The sequence below is a fragment of the Ochotona princeps genome, chromosome 23, assembly GCF_030435755.1.
Source record: "Ochotona princeps isolate mOchPri1 chromosome 23, mOchPri1.hap1, whole genome shotgun sequence".
In the NCBI taxonomy this organism is placed as follows: domain Eukaryota; kingdom Metazoa; phylum Chordata; class Mammalia; order Lagomorpha; family Ochotonidae; genus Ochotona; species Ochotona princeps.
Genome location: NC_080854.1, coordinates 30,079,352 through 30,100,960, shown reverse-complemented (window position 1 = coordinate 30,100,960; position 21,609 = coordinate 30,079,352). Strand labels below are relative to the sequence as shown.

Below are 21,609 nucleotides of genomic sequence, written 5' to 3'. Positions count from 1 at the left end.
TCACTTTAACCATAAAATGATCAGTTACTGAGATAGTTACGACATTAATGCTTGCCTTCTGAAAGCAGGTGTATCGGTAAAATGGTGTTTTATCAAAACATAAGAAAAAGGTATTATTATATGTGTGAGTTCTATTCCTAGACCACTGATACTTTGTGGTCAAAATACATCTTCAGGGTTTGGTACATCTTTAAAATATTTTTAAAAAGGTATGAAACAGCTTTGTTTTTCTTAATAGAGTGATTACAAAAAGGCATACAATGGTATGTGCAACAAGCATAAAAGGTAATCAAAGATCTCCATTCAGAGATTTAACAAAGCAAAAACAAAACTTAACATAAACTTTAGAAAACAAAGACCTTCCTTCGGAAAAGAAAGAAGTGGATGCAGGTGATAAAAAGCAAGATGGCAGCCGCGCATGTTATGTATAATACAGTGTGGTCTGTTCTGGGTGTGGTTCTAAATGCATTCAAGAACCGAGGACAAGCAAGACAGAAAAGAAAAAAAAGTGCTCTAGAAAGTATAATGAAAAAATGGTGCAAAGAGAAGTGAGTTAGGAGGAAAAGAAGGCAGTGAGTCAGAATTGATTATATAAGCCCAATGCAGTGGAAAGCATCATTTTTATCTTATTTTTTACACTGACCATAATCACTTTGTGAAATGCTGAAATAAGCAAACACAACTGCAGAGTTGAGATAATGTCACACCTCTCCTAATGGTAATATCAATAGTCATGCTTTATTTTAATGTGATTACCTCTCTAACCATTCTTTCATGTCCTAAAAGAAAAATTAAATTTTTTCGGTTTAATATGAGGCAGTTCATATGCAATCGAATAAGACAGAAACAGGATAGTGGTATTACAAATGGTATTACCTGAAAATCGAGATAGGATTATTGATTTGTGATGAAAAAAATAAGTCCTAGGAACAGCTGTCTGAAGGAGTACATGTTGATAAAAGGGCCTCTGAAAGAGATTCTAAAGAATGCCGCTGGGGCGAAGCAGGTCCCTGGCTACAAAAGTTGATGTCAGAGGAAAGAACACATCAACTTGGCATTCAACCTTATCTTTCTTTGCCTTTCCACCCAGTCAGGCTCCATTAAACAATGAATGAAAGTTATCAAAGTGTATTTACAATGTACCACACCACGCACCACTGCAGCTGACGTGGCCATTTTCTGATGAAAGAATGATATGGGCAGGAATGTGTAGCTGCTTCCGCTGGCTTATTTATAGAGCTGTGCTGATTTTGATCTTTGAGGAGATTAGGTGTTCTGCCCTGCTGGCTAAGCTGAGCTGCTGGAGAGATTCAATAAGAAACAGATTTTTAAGCATAATTTTATCCGTTCTCTGTCATCCGAATCAGTACTTCTTGAAGGTTAAACTCCACTTTAGTTATACAGTTTACTTCTCAAAATTATAATTATCCACAGCATAAAACATATAACAAAGCAACTCTGGGGTTTAAAATCATGTTCTGAGACATCAGAAATCATATAAATGTAAACACTGAAGCACATCCAAGGAAATCTAGACTACCCTAACAAATAAATCTGAGGTGGACCTAAACTAGTGAAGTTAGCCATATCCTACATCACAGCACGTGGGACTGACTCCAGCCTTCTGCTAACGCTAACCCTTGGAGATAACAATTTGGCTCGAGCACTGGTTACCTTCCAGACATAAAGGGGACTGGCTCTGGGTTTTGGCATCCAAGATCTGACCCTAGCTCAGCCCCAGATGTTGAGAACGTTTGACAAGTGAAGGAGTAGATGGGAGTTCTTTAAATCCTTCTTTCTGTCTCTCTGTCATCCCTTGTCTTTCCAAATTTAAAAACATTGAAAAATTAAATTAGGGAAACAAGTGAAAGACAGCTTGAACTAATAAAGTCCAATAGGCAGGGACATCGCGTCCTGCACACACTCCAGCTAGGTCATCATAGACTCGATTGTAGCCATCCCCTTCCTCCAGTTCCTGAGTTGCTTCATGGAAGGAGGCACGGACTCACACGTTGTCTTCTACTTCTGCTCAAGATGCCATGCAAAACCTTTTCAACATCCCTAGGTCCTTTTCTGACTCACTGTTTCCTTATCCTGATTTCTTCTCTCTACTGAATGTTTTTGCAGAGAAGACACTACAGCCTCAGACTTAAAAACAAAATCCTGTGTTCTAATTTCCTTCATAATCTTTATGAGCTTTGTCACTACCAAGTTTCAATATGATGATGGCATATTTATTATTTTTGTCTTCCCTTGCCTTTTAAATTAGTCATTGTGCTCAGAATTATAATGATTATAATAATCACTACTATGCATGAATCTCTCTGCCTCCAACGCTGAGTCTAATATAAATAATCCTGAATTACATTCCTAGTGCATTTTATTTGTTTGAATGACTACTTTCCTCCTTATTCATTAACTTTTAGAAAATTTTTTTTTATAAAATCCCAAAAAGAAATTTTCTTTACTCAATGTATTTCATTTACTGGAAAGACAAAATTTCAGAAAGAGACCATCTTCCACCTGCTAGTTAACTCCTCAGATGGCTACAAAGGTCAGGTGGAAGACATGAATCAGGAACTTTCCCCAGCTTTCCTACATGAGGACAGGGGGGCCATCCTTCTCTGCTTGCCATGTACATTAGCAGGGAGCTAAACTGGAAGTTAAATAACTGCAGTTTGAACTGACACCTATGTGGGATACCAGCTTTGCCGATAGCGGCTTAAGCCACTATGCCATAAGGCTGACTTCAGCTTCTAGAAATTTTCAATGTGAAATAACTCGGCTATTTTCTGAAAGTTGTCTTTAAGTTCCCTCCCACCTTCATGTTGTTTCCTAAATATTGGTGTTTCTGGGGATTCAAGATTAATCTATGAGAAATAATTCATCCAGGAAATCCAGGATTACTAGATCAAACATAACCACACTAATTTAGGCTTCGCAGTGAAGGGACTGCTTTTTCAGAAGTCTAACTGCCTGAAATTTTTGATGAAGAAGAGAAAACAGTGAATATTTCCCCAGGTCAAGAGGACAGAGCTCAGAAGTGCTCTTTGCAGTCAGCTGTGCCTGGCACACACCTCTCCACCAGCTCCAGTAAAAGCAGAGATAGCTGGTCCAGACAATGGCAGCAGGCTTTGCCCTAGAGTCACTGGAGGCATTGAGGCTGAAGCTCACCCTGCTGACATCAGGAAAGCACATCCACAAAAACAGTGGAACAAAGCTGCTGCCTTTTGATAATACACGTAATGAAAATGCCCTAAACTCTCCATTCAAAGATGCAGACTGGGTCAAGCACAGTAGCCGAGGGCTAAATCCTCGCCTTACACATGTCAGTATCCCATACTGGTGCTGGTTTGAGTCCTGGCTGCTCCACTTCCCTTCCAGTTCCCTGCATGTGGCCTGGGAGTGCAGTAGAAGATTGCCCAAAGCTTTGGGACCATGCACCCAACGGGAGACGCAGAAGAAGCTCCTGGTTCCTGGTTCCTGGCTCCTGGCTCCTGGCTTTGGATCAACTCAGCCGTGGCTGTTGCGGTCACTTGGGGAGTGAAATAGCAGATGGAAAATCTTTCTGTGTCCTTATGTCTCTGCATATCTGCTTTTCCAGTAAAAATAAATAGATCTCAAAGAAAAATTCAAACTGCCTAAATGGATGAAAAGACAAGATTCCTCTGTTTGCTGCCTACGAGAAACACACCTTACCAAAAATACGCAATGGAGCAGAAGTTAAAGGTTAGAATACCACAGTCCATACCAATGGAAAATAAAACATGTTCAGCTTTGACCATTACAACATCAGACAAAATAGCCGATAACATAAAAACTATCAAAATACATGAAAAAGACATTGATTCAACAAGAAATGACCATTATGAGGGTTTTTTCACCCGATATCTAGTTGTTTATAACAATTATTAACAGACCTAAAAAGAGGCATAGATACCAGCAACAGGCTTTCAAAAATGGACAGATCTACTAGATAGAATATCAACAAATAAACAACAGAGCTCATTTATACTATGGACCAAATTAGCCTAACAGTCAATGAATACCTTCTGCATTTGCTGAATATAATGAAAGTTGAGTAAACCTGTAAACTAATGCAGCTGTAAACTAATGGCAGCTGTAAACTAATGCACTGTAAACTAATGCACTGTTTTGTTATTATTTGCCTGGAGTAACAGAAATACTGACATAAAATCATATTTCTTAAACATAGTAGATAATTTCCATTGGGCAAAATTTTCAATCTATAGAATGTATCCTTCATTCTCACTTGTGTTGAGTCAACTATATTAGACATCAACTCTGTCATACATTCCTTAATTACACCATGTTTTGCCCAGAAAAGTGTCTTGGTATATTTTCTTCCTTTAACTCAGAATGCTCTCCCTTGCCATCTTTTATATTCTGCCCAATCATTCCTCAAAATCAGACAGAATCAAATGCCTGTATTCCCTAGTAGCAATATCTGGAACTATTTGTGAAGATTGTTAATTATTAGTCCAGGAATCTATTTCACGTTATGTTAATGCCTGTCTACTTCTAGACATTGGAAGCTCTGTTCTCAGAGAGTGCCTGATATGAGGGTTTGATCATGTCTGGGTAATTCATGGAACAATGAAGTTAGCATATAAGACATGCAATATATATAAACTTATAGTTATCGTTATGTAGTAATATTGTGACACATATAGTTACATAGTTTAAAACGATTAAAAACATTTAGTTTTATTATAACATTCTTGATCTAGGCTTGACATTCTGAAAATGAGAATACACTTGCTGGAAACAATAGCATATCATATATATGCAAATATTCAAATACTTCATGTTTTTCTTGGCACCCCTTTGGGTAGGATTCAAAACAATTTCATATGTAACGAGAGGCAACTATAAAATTATGAACAGTAAAACATGAGATCATAAATAATACAAATAGAAAAGCTACTGAGCATGAATGCCTATTAGATAGATATAGACAAAGATGATAGGTTCACTTTAACACATAACATATGTGTGTGTAATTTAATTAGAATTAAATTTCTCAGTCATTGCTCTCAGCATATTCCACAGTCAACTCACTCAGCATGCTTGATAAAATGACAAGTCTCTACCCCATTGTAGTGTTATTGTATCAAAATATGTGAATCCAGATTCTAAGGATCTCAGTTTCTTCTTTCCAAGCTGAAACCGAGCAGCATACAAACACCGACACTGCATTCAGAGTTACATTTAGAAACTCATTTCTAATTGTCTGCACTCTGCTATATTTTTAAAAGAACTTCAGCATAACATATTCAAAGAGTAGTATTTTTTCCCAATAACAAATTGTAATGAATTTTTTTTAAAATGGGAGAAAGTTAATGGTTGTTCTGAAACTGACTTGATGAATTCCCAAATATAAAGCAAAGGTATGTCTCTTAACGTGTGCTACCAACTCACTGGTGATTTTATACTAGTTAAGAAAAGTTCCTTAGTGTTACAGATTAGAAAAATGAGTACTAGCATTATTAACAAAACAGGCATTCATGAAAAATCTATTATCGGAAAGTTCTGAGATCTATTGAATTAACATGATTTTTCTGAAAACATACAAATTGCATTCATTGGTCTTTATGTATAATTTTGAGGAGAAAAGGTATAACATAATTCATGATGAATTTGAAGAAAACTGAGAAAGCAAAGCGATAAATAATCTGCCAAGATAAAGAATTTATAGAAATACAATCAGACAGAGGACAGGCAAACAAAACAGAAGTAAACAGACTATTATTTTAAAAATAGAATTAAAGACATGGAAGAGATCAAGAAATCCTGACAGACACAGGAAGAGCAAAGCTTTTATCAATGATTGGATATCAAGCTAGAATATAAATATATTGTAAAAATAAAATCTCACTTAAGAATCTTTTTTCTATTTCTGTACCTTTCAAAAGTATTAAAGAGTTCTCTTTTTTAATAACAGTATTATAAGAAATGAAGCTATATGCTTATAAAAGAATAACTTATTTTGAAAGCTTGTGTCTTCAATTTGTGTTCTGATTAAATATGCAAGAGATATTACTTTTATTTTTATTCCCTTATAGATTACAGGCCAACTGTAATCGCTCTTTGTAATACATCTGGAGAATTGTAAAATCAGAACAGTACAGCTTTGAAAAATGCTCCCTTGTGAGTCATCAGATGCTTGTTCATAACACTCCAATATTGCTGACAAATTATTAGGGAATTTTACTAGTAATATTCATAGAAATGATTTAGTTTTATTACTGAATATCATTAATGCCATATAGACCATTTCTGCTGCTTTTACAGACTCCCCGGTTTGTGATTTTGATGACAGCTTAATTATTCACATTTTAGTTAAAGTGCATGACATTTACTATCGCTGGAATTGTTCATTAAGATTTGCATAAAGACAACACACAAGCAAACGTAAGGTACATTGTTAGTGTGTTTCACGTCGGTTAATGCTTCCTTAAAAACACATTTCCTACAAAGGATAAGAAGAGTTTACCCAACCATTACTGAAATGGACACATAGCACAAAGAGAGAGAGAGAGAGAGAGAAAGAGAGAGAGAGAGAGAGACTTCAATATTTTAATGACCCAACAGCACAGACTAAATTTTTGCCAAAAGTCAACTACTGAAAGATGGGTGAGATCACTGAAAAATCAAAGTATTTTCTTTTTACCTTCTTTAAGGAAAGGATTCCTTCTCTGGTCTCTTTGTCAGTAGAGATGGAGAAAACCCCAACACCATCACCGTTTACGATGGAATATGTCATGTCAGCATTAGAACCTGTATCAGCATCATTTGCCTTGATCTTCCCAACTGCTGAACCAACTTGAGCTGACTCAGGGACATAGAGTTCATAATGCTCTGAAAAATATTTCATATGAAACATTGATAACACTCATAAAATAGTCTACAATAAAAATCAATACATATTTCACCTCTGTTTTCAAATGAACATTAGATTAAGCTATGCATACTAGGAATTCCATTTTAAATAACAATATTAAGATAATATTTTATGATGAAATAATGCATTTCTACAAATGTCAGGATACATGTAAAATAAATGTAAATAAATTCTATAACTGAATATGTAATATTTATTAGCCTTTCATTTTTAGCAATAGATGAGAGATCTATTAAGTTTGCATTCCTGTCATAAATAAAAACTCAATTATTAATTATTGCATTGGTTCTGTTTCAAGCAGCACATGGAGTTCATATGCAGTAGTTCAAGAATTTAGAATACAACAAGAAACCAAAGGAGAAAGGGGAAGAGCTTACATAGTTCATTATCATGCTAATATATCTGTATAGTTATTTACAATCTGTCTTGTTTGTGAGAATGAAATACCTAAAATATTTCAGTTTATAGGTATCAGAACGTGATTAGCAGTTACCAAAAACAAAGCAATGGAAGGGAGAGTTAGTATAAAATGAATAGTTTCAATTTTCTAAACAAAAAACTGTGGAAACAGGAGTTAGCAGTGGTTGTGTGACAGGGTGAATACATGAAATGTCACTGAAATACACACAGACACACAGTGAGGATAAATAAAGTCACGATATTAGCAACTATCACTGTTTAGAACTGGAAGCATTCAGAAGAGAGCACCATAAATGTGGGAACCCTTCAGAGGCATTTAACATGGCTGCAGGAAGCTAACTTCTGCAGAATAATAGAGACGTACCAACTTGGTAGATAACACAGACTTTCTGAGATACATGCTACAATGTGTATTGTTAAGCTTTGTAGTCAACTTATTATAATATGCTATTAAGATTCATTTTCCTAACATAGATGCTCAATTTTTAAGATACAGCCTCTTTCATTGGCACATTTTTCATTTTTACCACTTCAATAGGGGTATAGTCATCATTTTTTGTTTCAGGACTACATAATTTTACAACAAATAGATACACAAATCTCATATTTTTCTTCCTGGATGTGCTATAATTTCATATCCTTATGTGATCCTTTTAGCATTATTTCTTAGACTGCATAATAAAATGCTACTGATTAACTAAATCACAGTTAAGAAATGAAGGTTTGACAAGAATAATGAAAGGGCATTTGGTTCACTGGAGCTTGTCCCTTTCAATACACCGTTTTCCCAGGACAGGATTGGCTCTAATTGCTTTTTAAAAGAACTTGTGTTTTTGCTTCAGTAACTTTTCCAGGTGAGCAAATAAGTCATTCCTTAAGATTAACCCAAAATCCCAACCTATAAAAGCTGCCTGTTAAATTTATTCAAAAATTCAAATATTCTTCTTAACACAAATGTTATTAGTGGAAGTGAAAGGCCAATATATGTGTTTGTAGATGCTTCTCAGGTTAAACTTTGAGCTCTGACTTAGCCAGTTCATCAATGCCAATCACACTGATACGTTTTTAAATAATTGCTTCATCACTTTACATGGATATTTATGCTGGAAATGTTTTATATACATATGTGAGCATTTTCATGTACTGATTTCATATATGTGAAATATATATATGTTTATAAATGATCTGCAATTTTCTTCTATTTTAAGACCTAAGGAATATTGATGATTAAGCAATTTGTGAGGACATGTATGTGATATTTTTAATCCAAGGATAAGATAAATGTAAATACTGCAGTTGCCTAAAGACTACACATAAACACAGAACAGCATTTATAAAATTTATAAAAATTTATAAAATGCCCAGCCTGCTCTATTCTGCTGCCATGAGTACATATGCACTGCAGTATAGCTTATTTTGCCCTTCTAGTGGTTTTATTCAAAGCACTGTTAAAACATATTCTGTCTTTTCATGATAAAAAATGACTTTGACATGCTGGAAAAATGACTGCAAGTACCTAATTTTTAAACATCTTCATATGCCTCTTCACAGCAGAGGAGGAATGAAGGAGGAAGAGTAACAGAGCACACACAGAGAGAACCCACTGACCTCTCCACGCCCTACACAGCTGGCGCTCAGCCAGGCTGACACTCGGAGGTAGTAAGCTTACTGCAGAGAGCCCATTATGGTGGCAATTGCTGGACTTGTTCCTGCTGAATGCCTTACTCCCTAAAAACTCTGCATTTAGGAACCGACAAAGCATATGAAGCCTGTATAGTTTCCTCCGATACGTCTCCTGTGAGAGATCTCAATCTAACATAAGGAAAATATCCTTAAGTGTGCACATGAAAAAAAATCGACTGACATATAAAAGAATGTCAATTAAAGTCACAGGAGACCTGTCACGCTGTCTTCTTTTAAAATGAAAGTTATAAATGGTGGATGATGTGCCTGGTAGTTGGTATGTCCGTGGCCATACTAGACTGCTTGGGTTTGAGAACCAGCTCTGCTGTCCAGTCTCATGAATGTGCTAACATGAACTCTGGAAGACAGCAGGTGATGGCTGCTGCATCCTGCCTGGGAAATCTGAATTGAGTCCTCAACTCCCAGTTCCAGGCTAGACCATGCAACCCATCGGAAGCATTTGGCTGTGAACCAGTGTAAGGAACTGCCTATCTCCTACACTGTCTGCCAGAAATAAATTTGTTATAAGGAAAACAAAATATTTGAAAATAGTTTTAAGCACATGTTGCTAATGTGTAGTTAAACAAACAAAACATGTAGATAAGCAAGTGGAAGTCAATAATCTGTATTCAAGTGATGGAGTAAAAATTATAGAACCGAAGATGCCAGTGCTAAAATGCAGAATTAATAGATAACAGTCACTGAAAATAGTTGGAGACTACCCACAGTAGAGAACTGGATTGTTGCAATGTAATAAGACTCTATTAAAAAATATCCATGTGAAAGAAGAGTGATAATAGTAATAATTAAATAATCAGAATGGAAAAATCAGACTGATGGTCCAAAGTTAAGAAATCTCACTGGCATGAACTGAAGAACCAGGAGGAAAGAAACGAATACATACGATCAAAGAAACATTTGAATAAATTTTTTAAGATTTATTTTTTATTGGAAAATCAGATATACATAGAGGAGAAAAGACAGAGAGGAAGATCTTCTGGCCGCTGCTTCACTTCCCAAGTGACTGCAACCACTGGAGATGCGCCAATCCAAAGCCAGAAGCCTGGAGCCTCTTCCGGGTTTCCCACATGGATGCAGGGTCCCACGGCCTTGGGCCATCCTCAACTGCTTTCCCAGGCCATAAGCAAGGAGCTGGATGGGAAGTAGGACCTCCTGGATTAGAACCAGCACCCCTATGAGATTCCAGTGCATGCAAGGTGATTACTTCAGTCCTAGGCTACCATGTCGGGCCCCCTAAATTCTAAGCAAGAGATTCCTTAAACCGACAAAAATAGTTCTACAAATCTTTACAAAGTAAAATTTATAAAAATATATAAACATCACATAAGTGCATTTTAGTTAAACATGCAAAATCCAAAAACAATATTTTAAAAGAGGAAGCTCCATTAAATCACAGCACATTATAATAACACAATAAAAGGTCTGATTGTACATTTGCAAGACATATGGTGGCTGGCAAATCACATCTTCAGTTATTGATATACAGGGCCCAATTCAAATAGAAATTTACTGTGGGTCAAAATAGCTCTGAAAATATAATTCATTGTCATGAGATGAACACCAAAAATATAAACATGTGTATATATATATATGTTCTACAAAACAGCAAAATCAGCAAGAAAAAAATACAAGAAAGTATATATTATCATTGATTGTTAAATAATTACCCTTTAACAACAGAAAAATGACATTACTACTTGAACTTACTGCTTGAGTTGGATGTGTGGCATAGATCAAAGACAACCTGGACTTATAAAAAAAAAAAAAAACAAGCTTATTTGTAGCACCAGTTTTAATTGATTTATTTGACAGTTATTCTGTGGAATACTACTCAGCCATTAAAATAATGAAATTCTACCATTTGCAACAAAATGGTCCAAACTAGAGACCATTATGCTCAATGAAATAAGTCGATTCCAAAATGATGAATATCATTTGTTCTCTCTGACACAGGGCAGCCTTCATGTGAAACACAGAGTCAATAGATATGTAGGTACACATACATGCAGATGCAGTCATCCAGAGGAACTGTATAATAGAGACTATAGACTGTCCTAATGAGATGTGAAGATATGTTCCAGTATACATCTCCACATGCAAATCAAAGACGGACTCCCAATGAAACTGTTAAATCTGTCTTAACAATAGGATGCTGGACTCTCCGCTATTGTCCATATTGACAATGTCAGGATTATGATATAGTAGAATGATGAACTTAAATAGCAGAATGATGAACTTATGACTGTTTTTGAAGGATTATGCTATTGTAATAATCTAGGGTAAAACAGTGGGAGAGCAGTTTTGTGGAAGGAGAAGGGGGAATCTCAGAGCCTATGGAAGTGTATCATAAAACAATAAAAAGATACAATATTTTTAAAAAGAAAAAATAATAATTGCCTGTTCTCACAATAATATTCTGATAGAGTAATTAAACTAATTCACTCATTCATTTAATAATCATTTACCAAGTATTGGGCATTCCTAGGAGCACCTAATGTTATAAAAGCAAATCAAACCTCCATGGCAAGGGCCATAGAGGAGGGATACATGTACAGAAGTAAGATGAACATAGGAATATGCTATAATATGAAGGAAAAAAAGACTGATGCGTGGCTAATTATATAATACAAATTTCAGAGAAATTTACACCAGGTTTGTAATCAAAATAATGGAAGGGTTAAGACATTGCACTTTAAGAAGGGAGTAAAATGTTTTACTACATTTTTTAAAGATTTATATATATATTTTTACTGGGTAGTCAGATCAGATTTACAGAAATGAGAGACAGAAAGATCTCCCATCCGCTGGTTCACTCCCAAGTGGCTGCAATGGTCCAATCTTGACCAATTCAAAACCAGGAACCAGGAGCTTCTCCAGGTCTCACACATGGATGCAGGATTCCAAGATGTGAATATCCTCCACTGCTTTCCAGGCCCCAAGCAGGAAGCTGGGCTGGAAATGGAGTAGCCAGGGCTCAAACTGTACGGTACCCATATGAGATTCTGGCACTTGCAAGATGAGAATTTAGCTGTTGAGCCATCATGCCGTACCTATCTTACCATAGTTTTGCAACAGTCAGAATTGGGGTTGGCATTTGTCACAGGAGTTAAATCACTATTTGGTCTGGCTGCATTTCTGGTTCCTGTCTTTAGGCTGGCCCAGTGCTCGCTGTCAGGGACTGGAGAAACGGACATTCAAATAGGAGAGAACTGTCTTTCTATTTCACTATCAGATAAAATGAAAATAAGCATTAAAAAAGTAGACAGTATTCTCCCATATCTAAGCCAGATCTGTATGGAGACTGGTTTTAAGAGATGATTCTAAAAATATATATTTCAGTACCGACTTCTCCAAAGCCTTTAAGGACAAACTGCACTGTATTCTTCTTTATATATGTGTGTGTGTGTGTGTGTGTGTATACATTTTAAACATCATCAGTAACATGGAAATAAGGGAAACCAATCTGTATAATTTTATTACTAAGATCCAAAGTATTTGCTATATTATAAATACAAAACAATATTGGAATTATATACTTTACATCTGAGAGTGTTGAGAATATCTCCTTCTGGACTCATAGCATTTACAGCTGGCCCTCACCCCTGACTGGCTGGTGCCTTGTGGTCTCCATTTCAGGGTTCATATTCTCCTGACATCCAATCTTCCCAGGAGTGTCCACCTATCAACTCGGAATATATTCCATGATCCCAGTGCATGCCTGAAACCATATTTTGTGCAGAAAGCTATAATTTTATAGAGTTTCTATCCTAACAAAGCGCTGTCACTCAAAGGGGACATAAATTTTGGCAGTCAGAGGTGTGACAACAAAACTAGCATGGGTTTCTTTTTCCTTTTCCACACTTTGCAGGGATAGAAGATTTGTTTCTATTGTATACCTTAGCAACCTCAACACACGATTGGTTTTTTTTTTTCCTGTAGGTTGAGAACTTTCACCTGCTCACTTCCAAAAACCACTTTACAGCTTCTCTTTGCCATGCTGCTCATCACTACTCCCTCCTGTCCTGTGGGAACTTTACTAAAAAAATCAGGGTTCCCTGACTGCAATCACTGTCAGTACCCGGCTTGAATCCGATAACTAACAGTCTGACTGCAAAATGGCTAATGTGCAGGTGTTGCATATAGCATGGGTATGCTGCACAAAGGGTGGTTCTCACGCTGGGAAAGAAAGATGGCATAAGATTTCAGTGTGCTCCTCAGCATTGTGTGAATTTAAAAACCTGTGAATCATTCATTTTCTGACTTTTTATTTAAGATTTTCAGACTATGCCTGGCCACATGTAAGTAAACCTGAGGGAAAAATGGCTGTTGAGACAGGCAACTCCATATTAACGGCAGCTTACTCTGGGATGATAATGATGACGATGTGTGTATGCGTAATATTATCATATTACTATTATATTACCATATGATTAGCATTACTATTACTATATAATTGGTACCTTGCTTTCAAATGATGATAACAGAATGTGTGTATGTGTCTCATTGATTCATAACAAAAATTGTATTAAATTCCTTTATCTATTTGAAAGATCAACACAGAGAAAGACATGCAGAGATTATCCATTTGATGGCTCACTCTCTACATGTCTGAAACAAAATGGGTTGCCCCGGGGCAAACTCAGGAATTGGGACTCCATTCGTTCTCCCATGTGGGAGATAGGGATCTATATAGTTGAGCCATTGTCTGCTGCCTCCCAGGTGCCCATTACCAGGGAGTTGGATATGAAACAGAAATGTGGCTGCAAGTCAGTACCATGGTATAAGTGCATCCAAGCTTTCGTGTTTTTTGTTTGCTTGCTTAAAATTTATATTGGAAAGCAGATTTTGCAGCTACAGAAAGATCTTCCATCTCAGTTGGTTCACTCCTAAAGTGGCTGCAAGGGCTGGAGCTGAGCCAGGAGCCAGGAGCTTCTTCCAGGTCTCCCGTGGGCATGCAGGGTCCTAAGGCTTTGGGCCATTCTCTAACTACTTCCCAGGCCACAGCACAGAGCTTGATGGAAAGCGGAGCAACCAGGACACAAGCCTGTGCCTGTATAGGATACTGACATGTGCAAGATGAGGATTGAGCCACTCTGTCATTTTGCTGGGAATCCTGTCATTTAAGTTAGTGAGCCACAGTGTCTGCCTTACCGGGAGGATTTTTAATAGACATTTGTTCAGAGAAATTGTATTTGGAAAAATTTGTCCGTGTATAATACTCATGTCTGAATTAATTCTCAATATTTCCACAAATACTTCTGCAGTACACAACCATTCTGGAAAATGTGTGATGTCATTATGAATATTAATCGCCATTTCCATTAGCTAATAATAATGCCAACTGAAATATTCTTTTACCAGAGCATCAGTTACGTCCTAGGCTCAGGGGACAAGAGATGATTTCTTTAGTCCTGTCTATACCAGGGAGATCCTAGATGCAGCATGTTAGCCTAGTGGCTAAATTCTTGCCTTCCATATGCCTGGATCCCATAGGTGTGGTGGTTTGAATTTCGAGCTGCTCCACTTCCAGAAGATCTTTCTCTCTGTCTCTCCTCTCTGTAAAAGTGACTTTCTGATAAAAATAAATCCTTAAAAAAATGAAGATCATTCAACACAGAAACAAAATAGTCACACTTGAAAACTAACAATATGTAGTCACCATTCACCATGTCATTTTTTAACATCAATAGATTATAACAGCTTGGAAGAACGAGGAAAGGGCACCTACTGTGTGAAAAGCGTGGTGGATTGTCATTGACATCGGTCAATGTAATGTTGACAGTGGTTGATCCTGAAAGTCCTCCCACTTGTCCAGCCATGTCCTTGGCCTGAATGACCACTGAGTAGTGTTCTCTGGCTTCTCTGTCCATGTTGCTTAAGGCGGTTCTAATAACTCCTGTAACACAAGATTTTTTAATCTTAGTTATGTATTAAATAAGTAATCACACAGGTTTCTAAACAGCAAACTTGAGAGAATGCTGCCATTTTGAGAAAAAGTGTACACTTAACATGATTAAAACTCTCCAGTCATGTACAACCCCAAGGCCCAAACCATTCTACCAATGACAAATTACAATTCTCCTCCATCTGCATTCCAAGGGGGGAAAAGTCCTCCAGGGCCATTGTAGCCTCTTGAGCTTGTTCCTTCTTCATAGGAACTTGAACATTTAACTTGCGCTTTTCAAGTGTCAGCTAAAATGGCCACATTGATTTGAGTAGACGTTAATGTTCCTCTTTACACAACAATTTACATGGCTTCCTAGCAGTATTGTCAAAGTTTGATAATGGAAGATGTTGGAGGTGAGTGAACACTCCAACAAAGGTTACAGACAGGAGGCATTTTAACATAAATCAACACAGAGAAATTAACTGTCTGTCAAAAATTGCTTGAACAAGAACCAGGTATATGTGTGTATGAAAAGTGAAGTACAGGATTGATCCTAGAGATCCAGTGGAGAGCATTATCCTCATATCTCCTAGGGGATATTTAACGCATGTTTTCATGATCAATGATTGCATTTAATGAAGAGATGTAAAATGTTACATGCAACTCAGGATTTTGCTTACATAAATACCACATCTTCTAAACATAAATTGGTAATCTATAAATTAGATTCTTCAGAAAGAAAGCTAAAGACTCATTTGCCAGAAGAACAGGCTTAGCTAAATCCTATCAATTGCATCATAAATTTTACAACATTCTCATAATACACATTACATAAACACATTTATGTGTATTTCTGTTTCTAGGAGGGCAGCTCAGAAATTTCACTGAAAATGCGCAATGCAAAGAAACATTTCCACCAAGTAAGTGTCTCTTTCAGTTCTATCTCCACACACTCTATTTACACCTGCATATTTATTTATATATCAATGCAAACGTATGCAAGGATACACACATACATCACACAAAGATGCAGATCAGTATCAGCTATATTCTATGCATCAGCTATTTATTCATATATTTTTCATATTAAGAAACATACTTAAATTACGTCAACTTTCAGAAAGCCTTCAAGGACTTCACTCAAACCCACACTTGAGGGATCAGCATTGTGAAACATTGTGTTAAGCCACTACCACCTGCAACAATAGCATCTTATAAGAATGTAGGTTCAATTCCTGGCTGCTCTATTTCCAGATTTATCTGTTAAAGTGCCTGGGAAGACAACAGAAGATGGCCCAAGTGCTGAGCCCCCTAGCCTGTGTGGGAGACCAAATGAAGCTCCTGGCTTTAGTGTCCTCAACCCTGAATATTGCAGATATATGAGTAGTGAGCTAGCAGCATTAAGATCCTTTTCTTTTCCTATTTCTTAATCTGAGTGTTTGTAACTCTGCCTTTCAAATAAATAAATTTTAATTCAAAAATTCACACTTGATTACTCATTACTGAGATTCAATGCAAGATGTCAGTTTTAACTACTAACATGAAGTTCACGGAATCATTTTATAGACAATTACTTGATGCAAGAGAAAAAGCAGAGTTTCATACTCTACGTTAAAAGCTAGCTTTTTAAAAATGAAAAGGACCGATGAATCCAGAAATCAAACCACTGTGGTTTTTATTGAACTGATTGGCTGTGTAGTGACTTTGAGAGAGAGCCTCGGGCAGCAGAAAATAGTTCTCAGAAATTTCAAACATTGGGAACATATAATTGAGAGAGATCAGGAAACTTTCCTGAAGCTAAACAGAAAAGAAAATTACTCTTATCAAACGAAATTATAATAATATGATAATAAATGATTCATCTAATTCATGCATATGAAAAAGCCTCAAGCATTCTGGTTAAAAAGAACAATGTTTTATCTCTTATGAAAATTACCCAAGAAGGAATGGAACTGATGCAGAAATGAACAAGCAAAGATTTATGAAAATATTTTAATAAAGGATGTACCTTTCCTAGATGGAAAAGCATACAGAGGGACTGCCTGAAAAGACGCAGAACGTGTCACTGGTGGGGAGGATAATGATTTAACAATAAAATCACATCTTCCAAAAACACATACCCACAGTGGGCATTGTTGTGCAGCACTTCAGCCTGGTGCCTGCAAGCCCCCATCCTTGTCAGAGGGCCGGCTTGAGTCTCACGTTCCACTACAGCACCCACTGCAACACAGCAGGCAAAGACCCGGATGCCTGAGTCCCTGGGCATCCATAAAAGCTGAGATCCTAACGTTAGCCTGGCTTTGTCCATGTTATTGGAAGTATCTGAGGAATAAATCCATGGGAGACATTCTCTCTCTCTCTCTCTCTCTCTCTCTCTCTCTCTGTTAATGGTACACATTCAAGCATGGGGGGGGTCACACAGCTCCTTTCCCCTCATCTCTCCTGCTATTTGTCCCCAAGGTATTACAATAGTGTAGTGAACCATTTCACCATTAGAAGATTAACTTTAGCAATTATTATTATTTTTTAATTTCAAACAGAGAGAGGGACATTTTCTGTCCACTGCTTCACTCTCCAAGTAGCCACAAAGACAGGAGCTGAGCAAATCCAAAGCCAAGAGACAGGGGCTTGCTCTGGGTCTCCCACATGGAGAGAGGGGTCCTGAGCACTTGAGATCTCCTCCACTGCCTTCCAGGTTGTGAGCTGGGAGCTGGAGAAGCAGAGCAGCTAGAACTAGAATTGGCTCCCTTATACGATACTGGTGGTTCAGGGCAGAAGATGAACCTGTGAACCACAACACTGGCTCCACAAGCTAAAGTTTCTGAAATATAAATGTGTAGAGACATGGTAAGTATAGGACAAAGAAAAAAGTGAAACTTATGTATTATAAAATATTAAAATTAATAATGGGATGTAGCCAGCATGGTGGCTCAACCAACTAATACTCTGCCTGTAGCACCAACATCCAGTATGGGTGCTGGTTATAGTCTCAGTTGCTCCTCTTCTACTTCAGCTCCCTGTTTATGATCTGGAAGAGCAGCAGAAGGTGGCTCAGGTTCTGCACCGATGTGGGAGACCTGAGGTGACTCTTGGCCCCCGGCTTCAGATAAGCTCAGCTCTCCGCATTTGGCCATTTGGGAATGGAGGAGCAGATAGAAAATCTTTATTTCTGTCTCTCTTTCACTACGTTAACCTGCTTTCAAATAATAAAGAAATTTTTGAAAAGCATTAATAATGGGAATCCTATTATTCAACAGCAAAGATGCATGCTGTATACCTTCATTATTTCCCAGTACACTAATCTTCCAGATAGATAAATACAGATACTATAGCCAGCTGCTTCAACCGTATAATGGCTACAAATGTTAAGACTGGGCCAGGCAGAAGCCCGGGCGCCAGGAACTTCATTCGGATCTCTCACATGGGCTGTAGTGGCCAAGAACTAGAGTCAGGACAAGAACTCTGTGTAGGTGGCCAGCATACCAATGTAGACTGGAAAAGCAACCCAGAGCAAACATAGAAGTTCAGTGGAGTAAGTGATTATTAATGTGCTAACTAATTATTATAAAGGCTAGAACTCCTAACATCAGCCAGTTGGTCTTCTGGAAACACAAGAGTGATGACGATGTAATTCAGTCAGTCTCTGAAGGCATGAGCATCAGGAGAGTGACAGTGATGGTGAACATCTCATTCTGAGAGCAAGAGAGAATCAAGGGCCCAGCTCAAGCGACTAGGGCGAAGCAACAGAAAATACTCCCTTCTCCAAGCTCCCGCCCCTGGTGTAGGACGCTGTTTCCCTTCACTGGAGAAGGTGACTTTACTAATTAAAATGATGACCTTCTCTGGAAACAAGGTTACAAGTATACCTACAAATGATACTTCTCCAACATCTGAAAACCCCGTGATTCAGTCTGACTGACACCTGACGTTAACTATCACTTAGACCTGTACCAAGTGTGTGTTTGACAAACTTTTCCCTGTAGGCTGTAACCTGCTACCTTCTTCTCTTGATGGTGTCTTCTGCACAGCATAAGTTTCCAATTAATAAAATATGGCTTCTGGATGTATTTATGGAGCGTGACATTGTTACTGTATCAGAATCATCAGCAGGACCAGCACTGTTGTACATTGAATTAATTCGTTGCATAGATCTAAAGTGTTGGGAAGTAATAGTTTGAATGCTGGCTAATCTGCTTCCAGTCCAGGCCCCTTCTAATGCACCTTGAGGAGCAGTGGAAGATTGTCCAAGTACTTGGCCAACAATATGAGAGAAACAGATGAGATTCCAGATCCCTTGCTTCAGCCTGTCCCAGCCCTCGCTGTTGCACCCATTTAGGAAGTAATAAAAGGAATATAAAATTTCGTTCTCTGTTTTTGTCACCCTGATTTCAAATAAAAACAAATAAATATTTTTAAATGTCACCATGATATATCCTAAATTTTTTCCCATAGAAGTTTGATAGGGTTGGGAAGAAATGCAAGAGTTATATAAAACTGCATGCAGAAGTCATTAGAGATTAATATTTACCAGCCTGACCCACTTTATAAAGGAATTTTTAAACTGACACTAAAAACTTTCAATAATAATATTGGAGATACATTATGTATAAAAAGAGTTTGCAAATTTCACTTGACTCTGTCTTACAAAGGGAAAGCAAGGAAAATGTCTTCCTCATGTCAAAACTTTTCATTCCAGAAATGCCCTACTCTGCTGCAAATCAGAGCAAGCAGCTGTAATGAAGTCAATAGCTGTATTCCACAGATGTGGAAAAAAATAATTGACAGTGTAGAAGTCCTAGGAGTAGTACAACTATCTTCTTTTATTTTCACTTATTTAAATATTTTATATATAAGAAAAACAGATACTGATATTGTTAATTGCTTGTGCCTAACCTGGTAGTAGTTATATATGTGCAAGAATTTTAAGAAGGCCCAGCACAATGGCTCAAAGGTTCAATAGCTATGTCCTCACCTTACAAAGCACCGGGATCCCATATGGGTGAAGGTTCATGTTCCGACTGCTCCATTTCCCATCCAGCTCCCTGCTAATAGCCTGGGAAATCAGTAGAGAATGGCCCATACCTTGGGACCCTGCACCATGTGGGAGATCTGAAAGAGGTCAGCAGGGAGCTGGAGAGGAAGATGAGCAGCCAGGACAAAACAGAAGCCACACAGAATGACAGAATCACATGGAGCAACTTGACACACTATGCTGCAACCTCAGTCCCACATTCCATGTTGGACACGCTCCATGATAAGTGGCTAGGAGAGATAGTCAGTTAGCCTGTAGCCTATAGTTCTGCAGATGAAGAGTCTATATAGTGACATAAAATAGCATTTAAACTGATGATATTAGCAAAGCAATAGATGTATATTAGTACTGGTACATGCCAGTGGCACAATATTGGGAGAGGGGAGGAAACAAAATCAACATATGCTCAGCATTCCTTGGGATGAAAGAAACCAACAGGGTATGGCATCTTGGAACCAACAGGCATTTTGAAAACTAGAACCTGATCCATTAAGTTGTTGCGAAGCAAACTTGGCAAAGTCTAAGCAGAATGAATTACAGTCAAAAATATCATAACGAGATATGTGAAAGTCCAACCTAAATTTAATGCTGGATTTGAAATGGAGAAACTACAATGTGAGACAAACTTACTTCATTAGCAGAAAAACCTGGAAGTGGACTGAGAAGAGCAGCAAGCGATCTAAGGATTTGAGGATCTGGGTCGGGAGAGAGTCCCTTTACAAAATAACAAGTGAAAGGTGGAGATGAGTTAAAGCAGTGTTAACATATAGCCACTTTGACTTCTGTGTGCTTAGAAGATATCACACCTTAAAGAGTGATGAGCGTCTGAACACTTGGCCCTTCTTAGAAAGCTCTGTGTTGAGGAGACAGGATACTAAAGACCACTATTAACAGAAGAATGGGGCTGAACTCATTTTAGCCCAGCGTAATAAAGCACTAATTACAGCCCTGAACTGCACTCTTCCAAATCTTTATCTCTTAAACCACATACTAAAACATTGCCAACTGGGGCAGAGGAGTTACTTTTTACAATAGTTGAGATAAATAATGAATATAAACTAATGAAGATTAGCTAGAATACTGAATTTAACATTGCTTCAATACTTTCCACAAGTATGATTTTAGTTGAATTAATTGTTCCTTTATATTAGCAAGGTGTAATTCAAGGTTACTCAGAAAATATAATATGGGGTATCCGGCATTTTCTTCAACTGAATTTAGAAGGTTATGCTAATACAGACCACTTATTAACATTTTAAAAGTTTTTCTTGCTCAGGTTTTGTAATTTGATGGAATGTTTTTATTATAGTTTAATAAATGTTTGCTTTATTTAAAAAAAAGTCATTTTAAAAGTAGACTGAATGTCACAAAACTGAAGGAACAATGTAGAAAAACAAAATTATAATCAAGGTAGCATACTTTTATTTTCAACCTTACTAACTGACAGTGTCTAACCATTTCTCACTTCTGCCATTCTTACATTAGTTATAAAAGGGGCATGTTTGTCGTACTGTATCCTGTACGGTACCTGCCAAGCAGAACATTTATTTCACATAAAATCTTCCCTCTAGCAGTTTTGCATTCTTAACATTGTCACATTCTTGGAGGCAGCATGTGGATTTATTACAAATCCACTGCTTC

General features: G+C 37.4%; 1 protein-coding gene across 6 annotated transcripts in view; it reads right to left on the bottom strand.

The window, feature by feature from the left end:
- CDH18 (cadherin 18) overlaps positions 1-21,609 on the bottom strand; it is a 401,281-nt gene that overhangs the window by 60,317 nt on the left and 319,355 nt on the right. For 5 of the 6 annotated variants that reach the window (XM_058680026.1, XM_058680029.1, XM_058680027.1 and 2 more), the window contains 2 exons: positions 14,778-14,945; positions 6,695-6,882 (listed from right to left, as the gene is read on the bottom strand). In XM_058680026.1, coding sequence (XP_058536009.1) covers positions 6,695-6,882; positions 14,778-14,945 — 356 coding nt within the window. Of the gene's footprint in view, positions 1-1,155; positions 1,297-6,694; positions 6,883-14,777; positions 14,946-21,609 lie in introns of those variants that run through there. The other variant, XM_058680031.1, reaches the window with a different exon arrangement.